General features: G+C 57.6%; 1 protein-coding gene across 2 annotated transcripts; it reads left to right on the top strand.

Moving 5' to 3' along the window:
• Positions 1-2,768: 2,768 nt before the first annotated feature.
• FAAH2 (fatty acid amide hydrolase 2) lies at positions 2,769-17,133 on the top strand. Of its 2 annotated transcripts, none has more exons than XM_086850923.1 (11): positions 2,769-3,132; positions 10,377-10,459; positions 10,669-10,802; positions 11,062-11,271; positions 11,663-11,782; positions 12,205-12,340; positions 13,135-13,252; positions 13,550-13,669; positions 14,552-14,663; positions 15,314-15,508; positions 16,179-17,133. In XM_086850923.1, exons 1-11 carry the CDS (start codon positions 2,827-2,829, stop codon positions 16,352-16,354), a joined length of 1,710 nt encoding a protein of 569 aa, XP_086707049.1. In that variant the 5' UTR covers positions 2,769-2,826; the 3' UTR covers positions 16,355-17,133. The 2 variants fall into 2 exon arrangements, with proteins under 2 accessions (XP_086707049.1, XP_086707050.1); XM_086850924.1 differs by lacking the exon at positions 2,769-3,132 and adding an exon at positions 9,967-10,291.
• The last annotated feature ends 1,081 nt before the right edge of the window (positions 17,134-18,214 follow it).

Raw genomic sequence — 18,214 nt, 5'->3', positions numbered from 1 at the left:
GCTTCTGAGCCATGGGGCTGTCCATCCCTGCAGGGACAAGTGACCACTAGTCATCACTGCAGTGGGGTCCCAAGAAGCTGCCTGGAAGGCATCAGTGGTGGCACTGGAAGGAATTTCAGGGCTGAGGTGAGGAATGGAGGAGCAGAGCCCGTTACCCACCCACGGAGAAGCAGTGACCCGGCAAGGCTGGGCTGCAGGATTACCAATGGGCTGGGCTGTGTCCCGCACCCAGCTGTGGCTGAGCCAGCACTTGCATGTTTGTTTGGGCTGTTAGATAACTTTGAAAGCAGAAGCTGGAAGGGCTGGCAGCTGAACAGTTTGTTCTTTCCGACTTCCACGCTGCTGCCTCAAACCTCAGTGCTGCACAGGACTTAAACCACAGACCTGCTGTGCTGCTCAGAGCCACCCTGTCCCCTCGTGCTCACCCCAAAGTGTCCCTGGAGCCCCTCCAGCCCAGAGCTGAGCTCTGCCTCTTCATGCTGCCAGAGGAGGAAACACAGCAGTGGGAACATGTGTCTGAAGGGGTCTCAGCCCCACAGCCCTGGGCTGGCACAGGGTGAGGGGCTGCCACCTTCTCCTGGCTACAGCCCGGGCTCAGGGCAGCCCATGGCCCAGGCTCAGGCTCAGGGCAGCCCACGGGCAGCACTGCACAGGTGGCTCCCAGCCACACCCTGCTCACAGCTGGGGAAGGAGCGAGGGTCACACAGCACCGCCGCCCGGTGCAGCCCGTATCAGCCCAACATGTATCCACTGGGAACTGGGGCAGGGAACAGGACGGGACAAGGCCACTGCCAGCCCTGCTCCAAGGAGCGTATCACAGGGCTGTGCCAAAGGGCAGCGATGGCAACTGGCTCCAGGTTACCTTTGAGCCTCTGCAGGGACAGGCAGCCTCAGGTAAAAGGGACGGCTGGGGCTGCAGCTCTGAGGTGTCACCTCATCAGGGAGCAGGATGGTCCACACAGCCCCTGAGCCCAAGAGGGTCCAGACCGCAGCATAGTGCTTTGCCTCACTTTCCTGGCCACCAGAAGTGAGGGCATGAGGCATACATTGCTCTGCTATGAGCAGAAAATCAGCAATGCTGAGAAAGCCCGCAATGGTGCCCTGCTCCTGCCAATGGTAGCGCTGGGAACAGACGCCTGGCTGTGCACACGGAGGTGCCACATTCCTTCAGGTTGCACAAAGTCCACCCCACAAAGGGAGACACCACTACTTGATCAAAGGGAAGGCCATTTTGCCACAGCTGCTGCCAGTATCCCTCACTGGGTTGCATCACACCTCCCTTCCAGATGCTGGATCATCCCAACCAGTGATACAGGGTCCCAGTTCCCAGCAGCAACTGGGAGCTTCCAAGAAACTACAGGGACAAATGCATGGTTGGGCTGAGGCCAAATCACTAGCACAGGCTTTGCCTCTGTCCAAGAGAGTGTGGTGAGGGTCTGATCCTGTGTCTGAGGACCAGGAGACAGGCATAGGGTCAAGGGGCCTACTAAGACCCCTCTCCCTGTGCTGGAACACCGTGGATGCAATCCCCCCAGGCCAGGACTGAGCAGCAGGCGTGTGCTGTGGCCCAGGCAGGAGCTGGCATGGGTGAGGTGGGGAAGGAAAGCAGTGCCATGGCTGCCCTGGAAGGAGAAGGAGACAGCAAAGCCAAGCAGTAGAGAGGACAGGCAAGAATGGAGCAGAAGTCAATTGGATGCAGAGAGAGGACAATGCTGCAGCTGTGTTCATCAGAACACATCTCTGCTACTCCAGGCGTGCAGGTGTGTTTGAGGTCAAGCAGAAGAGAGACTCCTGACATGGAGAGGACTTGGCTCAGCTGCTATCCATGATGGAGAGGGCCCAGCAAAGCTGTAGCATGTCCTAAGCAAGCTGCTCCTGACCCAGAGAAATGGCCTTGCATGCCACAGGAGGGACGGGGTGTGCTGGGCTTGTACCAGATCCACTTGACTAGACTGTGATTTTTTACATAACTCTGTTTTCTGATTGTTTTCAGCACTTTCCAAGTGAAAGCCACAAACATCCATAGTCTGCATGCCTGGTTGCTATGAATGGGATGAAGGGCTTGGTTCCCCCACTCACTGCCCATTCCTGCACTGTCCATTTCCTGCAGAAACCCAGTGAGGCAGCAGCGATGCTCAGGTCAGACCCAGGGTACCAGCACAGAGAGCAGGCTGTTCCCATTACTGCTACACAAGGAGCCTACCAACTATCCCACAGCTGGGACAGACCCAGGAAGGGGACAAGCACAGCCTGGCTCCCTTCACTCTGGTTGTTTCTCCCAGGCTTCCCCAGCCACATCCCTGCTCCCCATACCAGCAGCTGCTGGAAGCCCAGCAGCCCAAACCTGCAGTCAGTGGCACCAGCTATACCCAGTATTCCAGGACAAACCCCATCCTGCTAGGATGCAGGGGAATGATTCCTGGGGCCACAGGCAGCTGTCCACCACAGGCAGTGGCAGAGAGCATCCTGCTGCTGTAGGGAGGGGTCCCTCATCCCTGCTGGGAGCTTGGAGGAGCACAGACCTTGGATGTGGCTCAGGAACACGGTTCCCACGCGTTCAGCCCACGCAGGCAGCAGCACATTGCTCCTGCCTGCAGGAAACCTGGGAACATGGCTGCCCAGGCTGGCTCCCTGCAAGCAGACGTTATTTTAACTCCCAGTTCCTCTCTCACTTTTGCCAGGCAATGACTGGTTCTGCTGTTGGCTAAGCAATAAAGAGCCCCTTTTTTTTTTTTCTCCTCCACTATTTCTAGGTTATTTTTAGGCTTTTGTCAGTGGGTCTTTGCTGCAGACACTCAAAGAGCTGGAGAAGTTCTCCTGTTTCGCATGCCCGGAGGAAGGGGAGCAAGGTGCAGGGCAGGAGGTGCCAGTAAGAAGGGCTTCCCAACCCCGATGGGGATGCCCATGCTTTGGAGCACCCACTGCCCTGTGCAGCACACAGGAGCAAGCTCCTCTTCTCCCACCCAGCTGTGCTGTGCAAGACTTGGCCTTCCACAAGGGACCTCTGATGCCCACATCTTCCCAACTGTGCCAGCAGCAGCCTTCACCTCTCCAGAGCCCAACCGAGGCAGCTCCTCCACGTGGTGCCAGCAGGGAGATCCCTGTGCTGCTCCAGCTGCAGCCCACGGCAAGGTGAGGTGCAGAGGCATAGGGAGGGACTTCTGCAGAAGGGAAGTTAATGGGACAGGACGTGGGCTTAGGGACCCACAGAGGGTCACACACAGCTGCAGCAGTGCAGGAACTGCCGGATGGAGCCAACAGAGCTGAAGTCAGCCAGTGTCACATTCAGGCTTGGGATAGAGACCAGGCCCCAGGAGGGGGAGAGAAGAGTGTTAGGGACACAGTGCCTGCCAGCATTGTGGAGTACCGGTGCCATGGCCAGAATCCCCCCACTGAGAGTACTGATGGGAGTGATGCTGCCCTGTCCCCAAAAGAGAGGACATGCTATAGCACATCCCAAACCCCTTGTCATGTCAATGCTCAGGAGAAGGACAGCTTTTTGGGGAAACCTGTGTTTCCACCAGGCAGGGACATTCCAGTCTAAGGCTGGGATGCCCCCTCGCAAAGGCTGTTTTGTCCCCGGGGACAAAAGTACTCTCCACTTGGGGCAGGAGGTGTTACTTTGTGTGGCCCTACAGCTTGTTGTCTCCTGGAGAATTGCAAAACCCGGAGCTTCGCTGCAGCTCTAAGAAGCTCAGAAAGAGACAGAACCTGCTGGAAGGCAGACGCCCACGTCGGCGCTGGGCCAGCTCGAACCTTCCAGGCTGTTTGGCAGCCCCGCAGCTGCTTGGCAAGGACACTGCTGACCCTCCCACGTCACAGCCCCGAGCAGCCGGGGCCAGCTGTGTCCAGGCGCTGGGCCGGGCTTGCTGTTTTTCTGCTTTATCAGGATCTTGCTGAGCTCGGCGGTGAGTGGGTCATGTTTGTGCAGTGCTGGTTATGTAAGCGCTCAGGGTTGCCCCGGAGGCTCGGCCGGAGCCGGGGACAGCCGATCCCGCAGCCCTGCGCTCCGGGCGGTTGTGTCGCTGTCCCGGCTCGTTACGGAGGTGCCCGGCGTGTCCCTGAGCTGCCCGAGGCCCGGTGCCGTCAGGCTGCAGGCCAGGGCCCGGTGGCCGAGCGGCGCACCGGGGCAGCGCTGCAGCAGCCGCGGTCACCCCGCGCTGGCTCCCGGCGCTGCCAAGCGGCCGCGCCTGCTCCAGTAACCCAGCTCCTGAAGGTCGCTGGCTGGAGGCCGGGCTCGCGTTCCATCTGCCTGCTTTTATTATTGATTGTCCTTATCATGGCTTGAGAGAACAGCATGTCCCAAACAGCCGGGGGCAGGACTGGGCTCCCTGCCGCTGCTGCTGCCTTTTGCCCAAGCTCTGTCTCTCCCCAGTGGAGAGGTGCGGGCACCAAAAGCTGCGCTGCCGCTGTCACCTCTGCCCACATGCACAAGCCACGATGCCACGAGCTGCGGCCAAGAGACAGCAGTGTTCCTGTATCTGCTGCCATGAGTGCCTCTTCCTCTTGCTGCTGTCTCCATCCCAAGCGCAGGTTCCCACACAGCAACAGATCCCTGCATCCCCGTTCCCAGGATGTGCTCCAGCAGGACCCTCAGAACGCACATCCCATCTCTCTGTCACTGTGCCTTGGTCCAGCACCCACTGACCTGGAGGCTGCAGGGGCATGGGAGGGGACAGGGGACTCTGATCAGTCAGAGCAAGTAGTGCTGCTCCATCACAGCCCAGCTGGGCTGGGACAGCCGCCACGCAGAGCACAGGTGTGAAATGGTATGGGCAGCCCTGGGCTGCGAGCACCTCTGCTGCTGCTAGCCCAGACAACGGAAGGATAAGCAAGGGGACACCTGGGTGGCAGCAGGGACATGTCCAGGTGGCAGGAAAAGAGAAACGGGAAGGGAAGGGAAGGGAAGGGAAGGGAAGGGAAGGGAAGGGAAGGGAAGGGAAGGGAAGGGAAGGGAAGGGAAGGGAAGGGAAGGGAAGGGAAGGGAAGGGAAGGGAAGGGAAGGGAAGGGAAGGGAAGGGAAGGGAAGGGAAGGGAAGGGAAGGGAAGGGAAGGGAAGGGAAGGGAAGGGAAGGGAAGGGAAGGGAAGAAGGATCCTTGCAGAGCTCTCATTCCCAACATACCATCCTCACAGGAGACCTTTGACCCCCCCCCCCCTCTCTCCAGCTGTTGGCTGATACTTAGCTACTTTGCCACTGATGGTACAGCATGGGCCAGGCTGTGCTGTGGGACAGGGACTCATGTGGCACTGTGCACAGGTGCATTGTCCAGGTCTGTGCTGCCTGGCACGAGCTTTTCAGGCTTCTGTTGAGAGCACAGTGGGATGGCAGGGTGGACAAAAGGAACTGCAGCTCTAGAACACCCTGGTCAAATCGAATTGGGCTTTCACATGCTAATTACCAAACAGTGGCCAGCACAGGACTGAGCACACCCACTTCATACCACAGACCGACTGCTCTTTGAGGCATTTCCAACTTGCTAGAAGACACACCTGGACAGAACTGGCCCAGGCAGCCTGGAGGGCCCTGTGGTCACCCACTGCCCTCAGGGCATATGGAAAGAGGACCAGAATCACAGGAAGGCAGTTTCTTGGGACAGGGAATGGAGAAGCATATGGCTCACTCCAGCTTGGCCCGTGTACTTGGAAAGGGGAAAGCTAAGGGGCAGTTCCTTGCCGGGATACAAGAATAGCTCCATGGTGAAATGAAGGTGGTGGGGTCTCCTTGGGGACCCTAACTCAGCCTGCTTGCTCCTGTATGCAGCACAGGGCAGTGTGTGCCACCATGCCCCAAGCAACCCAACCACCCTTTGCTTTGCCATGTGCATAAGGACAGCACTTGCATGGGGGTTTACTGGGCCTGACAAGCCAGCTGGGACACCAGCAGATAATCTCTGCCTTGCTGGGGACAGTCCCCCAGCAGGGTCAGGCACGCTTGCCATAGAGGAGTGGAAAATTCCTCTCACTGTGCAGGCACTCCCCACAGCCTGGGCACATCAGCTGTCATCCTGCAGGACTTGGCATGCCCTGGAGTGTTTATCAACACCATTTCGCAAGAGCCATGGCACACAGCCTGGCAGGGGCACGCAAGCTGCTTGGGCAACTGGCTCTGCTGAAAGCCATGCTCTTGAGAAACACTCCAGGCTGGGAGTCTGGTGTGGATTGATGTCATGTGAGTGGCCATCAGCACCTTCTCCTTTCTGGCCTCCTGAGTTCAACGACAGAGCTGTGAGCTTTGGTCTTGGCCCTCTCTCAGTCCTACAGAATCCTTCCCGTGGTCTCACCTGGCAGGGTTGGAAATGACCTCAGCACTGGTTCCCCACTCACCCAGGGCATGCTGCTCCATCCTCACAGGGTCTATGGCTTGGGGAAGGAGGTGCCCTACTCCCTCCAAGAGGTTTGGAGGTATCAGCTGGAGCAACAGTATAATTGTGATGACGGCACATCTGGCTGAGGCCTGCCCCGCAGGCATAGACCAGTGGCTGCATGATGCCTGAGAGATGGCATAGCAGGGCCAGCCTGTCCCTAGTTAACTCCAGATGTGCACAACTGACACAATCCCCTCAGGCAGGGAAGAAAGTAGGCACATCCTGGACTACACTGGCTGGACAGGACAGGGGACATGGAGTTGTGATCAGGCCCTGGGAGCCAGTCCAAGCCCTGCAGTTGCCCTGGCCAGGGCTGGCTATGCCCACCCAACTCCATGGTGCTGTACATGGCCATCATCAGTAGGTGCAGCAGCCAGATGTCAAGAAGGCACAGGGCACGCGTGTTCTGCTTCTCTGGAGGCACTGTGGAGCCCAGGAGATGTCTTAGCTGCTCTTGAAATGTCAAGATGCACCTCAAAGCCTTACTTAACTGGGAAATGGGTGATGGGTTTGTGGGGTGGGTGTCACTTCCTCAGGGTAAAGCAGCAAAGCATGCCCCTGCCCAGCCTTTCCTAAGGGGCAGCAGCTCCACTTGGCACCAAGGGGCTGCGGAGCACAGCCTTCCCCAGCAGACAAGGTCCCTCCAGTGGAACCGGGGGTGCAGGGACAGGGCGTAGATGGGGTGGTCCTGGAGTGGGGACCATCTCAGGAAGGCCAGCTGGCTCCTGAAGCATCGCACAGACCCTGCCCCAATTCCAGTGCAGCTGGAGCAGCAGCAGCGAACAGGCTCCGTGCAGCCGCCAAGATGTTTGCTGGAGCAGAGGCACGCATAAACATTTCGTTGAATCGAGGGCTCGGAGCGAACGCGGTGTACCCTGGCTCGGTGCGGAGGGAGCAGCTGCGGCCGGGCGGGGCAGGGCCGGGGCCAGCGATCGGCGGTGGCGGAGCGACCTCCGGCGGCCCGGTCCCGCAGCCGGCGGTGACAGCCGTGCTCCCTCCCAGCAGCCGCTCCCGAGGGGCTGTCCCCGGGCTCTGGCCGCTCCCGAGGGGCTGTCCCCGGGCTCTGGCCGCTCCCAGCGGCTGTGCGGTGCTGCCGGAGCCGCGGGCGAGCCCTGAGCTGCGCTGTCCGTGGCTCTGGGGGTGTTGTAGGGAGAGAGCCCAAGGCCTCGGCAGTGCCCCTGCCGTGTTCTCACCCGGGCAGGATGGGATCCCTTCCTGCCCTCCTGGGAATGAGGTGTTGGGGAGCTCCTGTGCCCCAGCAGGCCCCCTGCTCACAGCAAGGTGAGGTCAGAGCTCCTTCTGTGCAAGCGCCGAGCGAGCAGCACGGGCACCCAGCATCTGCTGATGGATCCCGGGCCGGCACGCGAGAAAACAGCGGATGAAAACATGGAGCACAGAATCCCTCCGTGGTGGATCTGGCTAAGGGCAAGATTGGGGGAACTGCCATCAAATTCATGGTTTTTTCTGGGATCAGCTAGGAATTAAGCATCTGAGGTGCTGTGTTTAAACCCGAACCTTTACACATCCCTTCCCACTCCCCCCCGCCCCAGCACTGTGCTGCACAAACCCCAAGTTTCTTTGGAAGTGTTATTTTAAGGATAAGATTTAAAGGACTCCTTTCATAAAGAATTGTGCTATTAGGTTATTTTTCTTTTAATTTCCACAAAGGTGTTTTTTGTGCCTTGAGGACTAGATCGAGAAGAGCTTTGGAGAACGCTGTGAAGGCAGCCTGTTATTGCCAATCAGCTCACACCTCTTCTTCCCACCAGCCTCGCACTGGGCTGCCAAGCCTGTTCCATGGCTTCCCGGGCAATTAGTGCTTACAGCACACATCCACACAGCCAGCAGAACCACTCCAGCTTTCCATGTGTCCTTGATAACTCCCTGTGGTTTTTTAAGACTTTGGTAGTAATGAAATGACTGATGATAATGACAAGCATAAAATCCCAGAGTGCAAGACCCGGAAACATGTTTTTCTTCTAAGCAGCTGGTGTCACTTGGTGGGACAGGTCTGAATGGGTGAGCTTCACTCTGTGTGTTAAGCCCCCATGCTCTTGGTAATCAGACTGGCATTAACTGGCTTCTTAGTGTGCACCTAGGGTGGTGTTTGCTTGATTGGCTGGTTATGGTAACTGAAAAACAGTCCAAATCACTTCTGCCTTAGGTTTCCAGACCTTACTGCTTTATTTCTAGAGCTTGTGTCCGATTTTTTCTGTTTTCCATGGACACAAAGCTCCACTGGGCTACCATGACCTCTAGCATGTAGCTGTTCTTTCTTCTCAGCTCCCAGGATGCTCCTCAGCTTGACCTAACGGAGGAGCAGCCTGAGCTGGTCTGGGACAGTGCTGGTGTGCAACAGGAACAGCAGGGACAAGGGGAGCTCACAGAGGGCAGCGCGGCAGCTGATCCAGTGTGAATTTCAAAGCTTTGCTCTTGAAACGTTAAAAGACAAAGTTTAAACAAGGCACTTTCCATGACAAACAAAATGCCAGAGCTTAGGGAAGGTCTCTGCAGAGCAGCAACATAAGCAGAGACTCAGGACAGAAATGTTTTGGTTTGTACCCCTCTCTGCCAACATTTGGGCAGGATTTGAAGGGAGGAAAACAGAAAATTCACCAAGAAATAGAGAAAAAAAAATACCAAAACACTGCTGGGATTACATTTAGGAGGGTAGCTCAGAGTTTTACTGTTTTAGCTCTGAAAGACAGAGGACACCTGACTTAATCCTGAGCGAGCCCTTATGAGCTTCTTTTCCCTCTCCTCTCCTCTCCTCTCCTCTCCTCTCCTCTCCTCTCCTCTCCTCTCCTCTCCTCTCCTCTCCTCTCCTCTCCTCTCCTCTCCTCTCCTCTCCTCTCCTCTCCTCTCCTCTCCTCTCCTCTCCTCTCCTCTCCTCTCCTCTCCTCTCCTCTCCTCTCCCTGCATCAGGCAAGGAGAAAAAAAGCCTCTTTGATAAGATTATGAGAAAAAAACTACTATCAAGGTGACTTTGATATCATCTTAGGTTTTAGGGGGCAGAGGTTGGCCGATGGCCTTCTAGGGCGGGTGTGCTGCAGATTGTTCTCCAAATGCTGACCTGCCGACTTTGCGGTCACAGAAGATTTTCACAAGAAATGTATCCCTTTGTAGCCTTGCTTTGCACTGATAATTCAATTGCCAACTATGTAGAAGGAAAGAGACGCAATAAGGCCTGCTCACATGCTGCTTAAATCCTTGGTTTAAAAGACATGATTTTTTCCCCCAGCATTACCAATTCTTTTGCCCTGAGGGTTTCAGATTATACAGTGCTCTTCCTGTTTCCATAATCAAGTACCTGAACACCTCAGAGCATGTTTAAAAGTAAGTGTGCTAAGTGTGTGCCTTTGTCCCGGAGCAGAGGAGCGGGCACAGCGGGCCTGAGCGCCGGGCAGCGAGACAGAAGGTGTCCCCCGGGCGGGGAGCGCGGCGTTCCCGGGGAGCTCCGGGCCGGGGCGGGCCCCGAGCGGCCCCGCGTTCCCGGGGAGCTCCGGGCCGGGGCGGGCCCCGAGCGGCCCCCGAGAGGCCCCGCGTTCCCGGGGAGCTCCGGGCCGGGGCGGGCCCCGAGCGGCCCCGCGTTCCCGGGGAGCTCCGGGCCGGGGCGGGCCCCGGGCACGCGGCACCGGGACGAACCCGGGCAGAGACCGCGGCGGAACGGTCGCCACGGCAACGCGGGCGGTGCGTCGCCCCGACGTCACTTCCGGGCGGAGCCGCCATGGCGCTGTCGCGCGCGGAGCGCTGCCTCGCGCTGCTGCTGCGGCTGCTGTCGCGCGCCTGCCTCGCGCTGCTCGCGCTGCTGCCGCCGCCGCGCGCCGGCACCGCGCGCGCCGCCCCACGCGCCGTCCCACAGCCGCGGCACGCGCTCCTGCTGCTGTCCGCGCGGCGCCTCGCGGAGCTGCTCCGCGCGCGGCAGGTACCACCGGGCAGGGGGAGCGGGGCCGGCGGGTCTCGGGCCGCTCCCCGCGCCTCACGGCAGGTCCCGCTGTGCCCCGTGCCAGGTGACGTGCATCGAGGTGGTGGAGGCGTACGTGGAGAGGATCAAGGAGGTGAATCCCCTCATCAATGCCGTGGTTAAGGACAGGTGAGAAAGTGGCTCCCCGCCTGCCTCCCTTCGGGTCGCCGCCGGGGCTCGGGGATCCTCGCGCCGCCACCGCAGCAGCTCCGTGCCGAGCGCGCCCGGCTCCGGCAGAGACCAGGCGGTCTCACTTCCCCTCACAAGCTCCTGCCGCGCTTGGGGCCTGCCCGCTCCTCTGAGCCAGCGCCAGAACATCGCCGGGTGCTGTGTTACAGGTTTGAGGAGGCCTTGCAGGAAGCCCGGCAGGTGGACAAGCTGCTTTTGGAGGGCCCTGGCGATGACTGCCTGGAGGAGAAGTTCCCCTTGTTGGGGGTTCCCTTCACTGTTAAGGAGGCCTTTTCTCTCTACGGTGGGTTCATCTTTGTGCCTCTCCAGGTCTTGATGTGCTCCCCAGAGTGGTGGGGGGCTGTGGCAGGTGCTTGGAGGGAAGTAGTCTCCCTTTCCCTGGTTTGTACCAAGCTCTGGCCGGGCTCCTGCGTTTGCGTTCACGTATAGCACACAGGTGCTGCGGAGGAGCAGCTGTCACTGGGAACCTGCTTCTCTGCAGCCCCAGGTTGTCTCAGGGCACTGGCCCTGATGCCTCATTCCTGTTTATCTTGGCACCACAGGGATGCCAAACACCTCTGGCTTGGTCAACCGCCGCAATGTGATCGCCACCTCGGATGCCACGGTGGTGTCGCGGCTGAAGCAGGCAGGTGCCATCCCACTGGGTGTCACCAACTGCAGCGAGCTCTGCATGTGGTACGAGTCCAGCAACAGGGTCTACGGGCGGACCAACAATCCCTACGACCTGCAGAGGATTGTGGGCGGCAGCTCAGGTGAACCCCAGCTCCTTGGCACAGTCCTGCATGAGCGGCAGGTTAAAATGCAGCAAGGGAAAAGTTCCACGTCTCTGCACACAGCTATTAATGTGTCCCTGGGCTCTTGCAGAGATTATGGGCCTCTTTCCTGGGCACTGCTGTAGGCTATTGGGAGGTTCAGCTGCTTTGCCTCTTCTGGATGTTTCATCAGGCATTGCTTCAGTTCGCTCTGTTGTACCTCAGCAGGAAAATCCCTTTGGCCCACAATCCCAAGCTGTCCCACAGCCATCATTAAAGCTCCCCATCCCTATTGCTTTTTAGGCCCCCACCCTTACTGTGAGGTGCTCCTGCTTTGCTGGAGGATTTGCACCATAATCTGTGGGGTTTTGCCACGTTTTCTCCTGTGCAGGTGGGGAGGGCAGTGTCCTGGCAGCTGCCTGCTCAGTCGTAGGTGTGGGCTCTGACATCGGTGGCAGTATCCGGATGCCTGCCTTCTTCAATGGAGTCTTTGGCCATAAACCCACAACAGGTAAGGTGGGTGTTGGGGTCAGGACACCCCTGTGCTGGTCACTGGTGGGATTTATGTAAGGAGTCAGGTAACTCCTTGCATGGGACAATCCTGTTGAGGGAGCACAGCAGGTGTGGGCATTTGGGAAAGCTTTTGGTGGCAGAACGCCAGGCACGTGGGAGACGGGTGGGGATTTACCCAAGTATTGCATTCTCAGCGTGGGATGTTTTCACAAGGTTGGGATCTGCTGGGTTGTTTATCTGGCTTTCAGTGTCCTGACTGGATGCTTGTCCTCCCTTCTAAAACTAATCCACTAACCCCACGCAGCTTGCCGTCAGCTCTTGTGGGGCATGCAATCCCTGGGGAACCGTATCTCCTGGCACACAGGATCCCAGCAGGTCTGGAGGCGATACTCAGGGTAGTATCTGACATCTCTGCTCTAGGGGTGGTGCCCAACGACGGCCAGTTCCCAAACGCCCACGGGGTGCGGACCAGCTACCTGTGCACGGGGCCCATGTGCCGCTATGCGGAGGACCTGGAACCTGTGTTGAGAGTCATGGCCGGTCCTGGGGTCAGCAAGTGAGTTGTTCCCACTGCTCCCAGCTGCGGAGCTGGAGTTGACACCTCTCTGGTCCTTACAGTGTATTAGTCCTTTGGAGGAGACAGGCGTGCACGCCACCCAGTTTGCTTGTTAGTGATTTCCTTCCTCTGCTGCTGGCTTCAGCAGGACCTTGGCTGCTGGGACTGCCCTTCCCACCACCCATGTGCTCCTGGGAAGGGGCAGACATGGGCCGACTGATAGGGTCCTGTTCACCAGGGAACTGTTTCCCAGCTCTGTCCCACACACCCCTCCCAGGCCTGGCCTTGCTCCTGGGAATTACTGGGCTTTTTTCCTGTTGTTGAATGAGGAGTTTTCCATCCCATACCATGGCCACTTCAGTTCTTTCAGTTCTTGGTCCGTGCAACCAAGTGCAACTATGCTGCGTGCCAGTGAGGAGCAGAGCGGAGATGTGGCACATGGGGCAGCCCTCCTTTTTGCCACAGCCTGCACACAGTTGCTGTCTCCATTTCCGCTTTGCTTTTTCCCTGGCTCTTGTGCAATCCCAGCCTTGGCTGCTGCCAGGGTATGTAATCACAAGGTGCTTCTGGAGGGATGAGAACTTTCCCAACAGAAACTTGCTGGGACTGAGGGGGCGGGTGAGCAGCTGGATGCGTTGTGGGCAGTAGGTGTCTGTGTGTCTTCAGGGTCTCACCTTGCCACTCTGGGGGACAGAGCAGGGTCTCCTGAAGATACATAATGAGCATGTGGGAACCTTTAGCTGCTGCAGAGGAGCTGGGGATGGATTTGTGACAAAGCACCATTCCTTTCCCAGGCTGAAACTGAATGAGAAAGTGTCACTGGAGAAGATCAAATTCCACTGCATGGATCATGACGGCGGATCCATTTTTGTATCACCTGTGGACAAGGAGATCTTGCAGGCCCAAAAGAAGGTAGGAAGCAGCGTGAGCCTGAAGGTAGAACCTGGGGAGACTGGTCAAAGGAGCCCTGGGGAGGGGAAAGAGCTGCTTTGTATGGTGGCTCCTGCAGGGGCTGACGGGATGAAGGCCTGGGGTGGCAGTCTTGCATCCTAGTCCTGTGCTTTCAGCAGTTAAAAAGTGGAAAGAACTTTTTCTTCTTCAGGGCTAAAGAGGACACAAGGGAAAGATGTTGTGAGTAGGTCTCCTTATCCTCCTCTGGCATGCATCACATCTTTGTGGAAACAAACCCATCCTTGCTCTTCCCTTCAGGTAGTGGAGCACCTCGAAAGTGACCTCGGGGTCCGGGTTCAGCGTGTGGCAATCCACAAGATGAAGTATTCTTTCCAGATCTGGTCAGCCATGATGTTATCCGAGGACAGCGAGGGGCAGGTGTGTCAGAGTGAGCTGGCAAAGGCACAGCTTTGGAGGCATCAGGGAAGAACCAGCTGTTCGGGGCCAGCTATAGGGAGCTGTAGGCTTCCCAAACCTACTCAGGGGCTTTCCCAGTTCCATTTTCCCCCCGAATCCTCCTTCCATCTTTTCCCAAAGTTGCACAGCCCTTTCTCCCTTGCTGTCCTCTGGGTTGAGGCCATGGCTCTCAGCAAAGGAGCAATGTGGTAATAGGGAGGGGGAGGTTGTTTTGGCACATTGACCTTTTCCATGCAGGTTGATAAGGCAGCTGAGCAGGGGGCATCCTGCCTTGCTCTTTGTAGGCTGGGATTAACACCCTTTGGGATACCAGGACAGGCAGGCAACTAGCAGCTTTCCAGGAGGAGGCCCACTTATGTTATCTTTCCCTGGAATTGCAGACACTGTGCTATGCTCTGTGCATGCAGGAAAGTATTTTGAAATAAAATAAACTTCTGGGAGTGTCATAACTTGTGCATTCCTGGCACAGAGGCAGTGATGAAGCAGCCCAGCCCCACCACACTAAGGAGGGTTTGTCTGGCTCCTCTACCTCCTTCTTCCAGGTCCCATGGTCATATCACAGGAAGAAATGCCTCTGGGATATTATCCCTTGCATCATGTCACTTGTGTGCTGCTTTGGGGGGCTCTCCCTTCTTCTTGCTGTCTCTGGCAGGGAAAGATACTCCTGCTGCTGCCCTGGATCAGTGTCAGAGCTGTGGAGCACTCCTGATGGACATCTCCTATGTGAAAGCAGGGACACCTCACATTGGGATAATGGGACAAGCAGAATTTCACTGTCCCATGCCAGCCTGTGCCTCCCTGCTGCATGTTGGTTGTGCTGACAGGGGAGTGGGTTTGTTACAGGAGGCACAAAGATTCATTGACCTGCTGGGGGACCATGGGAAGCCAGTGTGGCCGCTGTGGGAGCTGATGAAGTGGCTCGTGGGGATGTCTTCTCACACTCTCCCAGCTATCGGTAATGCTGGCAGGGGCCCCAGGGAGTGCAGAGGCAGTGGTGGGGTGGGCAAGTTGTTAAATGCAGGTATTACCCTTCCAATGCCCAGTGAAGGAAGTTAGGGTTTTTCCTGAGCAGCTTCAGCCTAGTTTTGTAATGACACTCCATGTCTTTGAGTCGCATGCAAGCTCAAGAGAGTGGATCTTTGATAAATGGGAGTGGGTATCTTGAGGGAAGGAGTGAGGGTGATGGAGCTGGGGGCAGGGTTCACTCCTGCTGTGAGCCCTGCCAGAACTGCTGGGGGCTCGGAGGGTACCAGGGTCTGCACTGATCTTGTTTCATAGCAGCAGGTACTAGAGAACCCTAATCAGTGCAGTCGTGCTGCTGTCTAATGAGTGCTGGGGTCATTCTGCGAGCTCTGCTCAATCCCACTGGCTGGAAAAGCTGAAAGGAAGGGGCAGGTTGGATGCCTTTCCCTTGGCAGAGCTGGGGCGATGCTGCCCACAAATATGTGCTAGGGTCAGTCTGCTGTGGCTACTGGCAGGAAGGGGTACTTGGGAGGCCACCCCAGAAGCAAGGCATGTTACATGTGGCTGGGAAATCTGTTTCTGCCCCACGTAGCCCACGGTCCTCTCAGTTGCTCTTGTCCCCATTTCCACCTTTTGCTGCAGCCCTGGGACTGACAGAGAAGCTGGTGAACCTCAACCTCAGTGGGAAGGCCAAGCTGGTGAGCATGGGGAAGAGCCTACAGGAGGAGATGGAGGCACTGCTGGGGCCAGACGGGGTGCTCCTCTACCCCTCGCACCCCACCATCGCCCCCAAGCACCACTCCCCCATCTGCATGCCCTTCAATTTTGCCTACACAGGTGAGCAGCCCTGGCTCCTGTGGGGTTGCAGGTAGGGCTGTCAGGATAGTCTCCTCATGGCAGCAGTGTGGGCTTGCAGCTGGGGTGTTGTACCCAGAGTGTTTGCATTGCTGACAGTGGGCTGTGCAGCAAAGAGAGGTGTCCTGCTCCAGAGAGTGGGGCGAGGATTGTCGTACTTCATATGTGTGGCATTTTTTATCTTTTACCAAAGGTGCCAGCCCACAGCAGGGCAGGTCTGACTTTGTGTGTGATATTGGGGACCTCTGTGCCCCAGAGGGGTTACAGCTGCAGTTTAGCAGGAACCTGAGACCTGCCATCTCTTGGGGTACAGCCTGGCGCTCCCTGTGTGGTTCCCTTGTGATCTGAACACCTCAGTGCCAGTGTCAGTGCTGCCTGGCTTTGGAGTGATGAAGGGCTGCTGCCTGGGGCAGGAACCACCCAAATTTGGCATGCCACAGTGTGTACCATCCCTCATGGGTGCTCTTTATACACATGATGTATGGGAATCTGTGGCCAATGAGTTCTCTTGTAACCATGTCGCTGCACAATGCACCAGCTGCCATCTTGGTGCTGTGCTTGGCAGAGCTGCCTGCCCAGGGTGGGAGAGCCAGGCCGTGATATATCCCAGTCATTGTGCTCACTCTGATCCATCCAACCTTCTCTCTTGCAGCCATCTTCAATGTCCTGGGCCTGCCGGTGACACAGTGCCCGCTGGGGCTGGGCAGCGAGGGGCTGCCGCTGGGCATCCAGCTGGTGGCAGCCGCCTACAACGACCACTTGACACTGGCAGTAGCTCAGTACCTGGAGAAAGCCTTTGGAGGATGGGTTTTACCAGGGAAAGTTTGACCTTGGGAGGCAGGGACAGAGGTGGTGACAAGTGCTGATGCTCAATCCTGTCATGGCACTGTCTGCTCCCTCTGCATCCCCCTTGTGCCCTGCTGGGAGTGGCTGGTGATGCCTCCAGCCCAGGAACAGCTGGGCCATTGCCATTGGAGTCTTCATCCCTGTGGCACCCTCTCTCAGGGAGAGACCTGCCTTTCCCAACCCCCTCAGGAACCCCAGTGCCGCAGTCTGAGGATGTCCTGCCTGCATCCTGCCTGCAATGGGCACATGCCCACCTTTTCCAGACCATGGAGTTGGCCAGTTCTGTAACTTTTGTGCTTTCAAAACACTGAGAGCCGGGCAGAAGACATGCTTCCAAACTGCTGGGGGCAGCTGAGCCACACCCCTTGGGGCTGCCTGGGCCTCCTTGACCTGACTGTACTCACAGTCCTCCCAAACTCCTGCAGGCATCCCCCCCACCCTCTGACCACAAAGGATGAGGGGTTGAAGGGCCTGGAGCAGCCCTAGGCCTGCCTGGCCAGCAGTGCTTTGTGGGGTGCTGGTTGCTGGGCTCTGCAGTGTGCAGCTGTCAGGCACAGCACTGGCTAAAGCATCTCCTCTTTGTGTCTTCCTCTTCTCTCTGGGGGTATCATCCTGCCTGACTGGTGTACCTGTCCTGCTGAGCTGCCTGGCCTCTGCCCCAGGAGCAGACATGGCCAACAATGTGAGTTCATCTGAGCAGGCAGCAAGCACAAGTTGTTCTCATTAAGGAAGGTATTAAAGAGCCTGTCCAGTTTACTGTGGCTGTGTGTCCTTGTCCTTATGTCTGTCTCCCTTCCAGCTCCTGCCAGGCCCCAGCCCCATCTGCACCGGGGATGTGTCGGGGCTACCCAACACTGCTGGCAGTTGAAGTGGTGCAGGGACAACACGAGAGGCTGGCATTGGCCCCCAGGCTGGCGCTTGGCCACTCCGGGGCTCTTGTTTTGGAATGCCCAGGCTGACAATGACTTCCAGCTTCTAGGCAGAGCTGAAGGGTGCTCATGAGCTCCGCGTGCTGCCCTCAGTGGCTGTTAGTCTTGTAATGGTTGCACAGTTCTTAGGAGGTATAAGCCCAACTGTGCTTTACCCCAGTGGGCTGCCAGAGGCCTGGAGCTCTTGAGGTGATGCAGAGCCACGTGCAGGTCCCTTGTGGTCTCCAGGGCAAAATGAGGGGCCCCAGCCCTGTGTGCCCAGCCTGCAGCACTGGTCTTGGCAAGGATAAAATTTGATACTGGTTTTGCTGGGCTGGCCTGGCCTGTGTCTGCCCTGCCATGTGTCACCCCTGGTTGAGCCCCATACTCCTGCCTGTCTCCACGGCACTGACGGTCCCTGCAGGGCTTGCACAGGATGGTGTGCTGTCACAGGCTGTGCTTCAGCTCTGCTGTGCAGAGGGCACTGCAGAGCGCCCGCGCCCAGCTGGGACGTTGCTAACGAGGAAGCAAGGAAGGTAAAAAACAAGCCCTGGCTCAGCAAAGGAGCTACAAACCACCCAAGTCAAATCACGTCTCCCAGCCTGGTGGCACGGACAACACGGACTGTCCCCCATCTGGAGGAAGCCTGGCAGCTGAGCCGACCGTGGCAGCGCTTCCTGTGAGCACTCGGAGCCAGATGTGAGGTTGCTGAGCTGAGGGTGTTGCATTTAACAGGGTGGTGGGCCAGGTGGGTTCCTGATACGGCAGAGGGGCAGAGGAAGTGCTGGATCAAGGTAGGGGGGAGCGCTGGTGCCTCAGGGTGGTGTGGTGAGGGTACAGACAAAGGAGAGGATGTGCAGAGCAGAGGGGGTTATTTCCCACAATCTCAGTTATTGCCACAACACGGGGAGAGTTGCTGGGATTTTTCCTCCGG

This window comes from Cyanistes caeruleus, chromosome 14 (genome assembly GCF_971803275.1).
Source record: "Cyanistes caeruleus chromosome 14, bCyaCae1.hap1.1, whole genome shotgun sequence".
NCBI lineage: Eukaryota > Metazoa > Chordata > Aves > Passeriformes > Paridae > Cyanistes > Cyanistes caeruleus.
The sequence above is the reverse complement of the archived record's forward strand: the minus strand, read 5'-3'. Positions and strand labels throughout refer to the sequence as shown.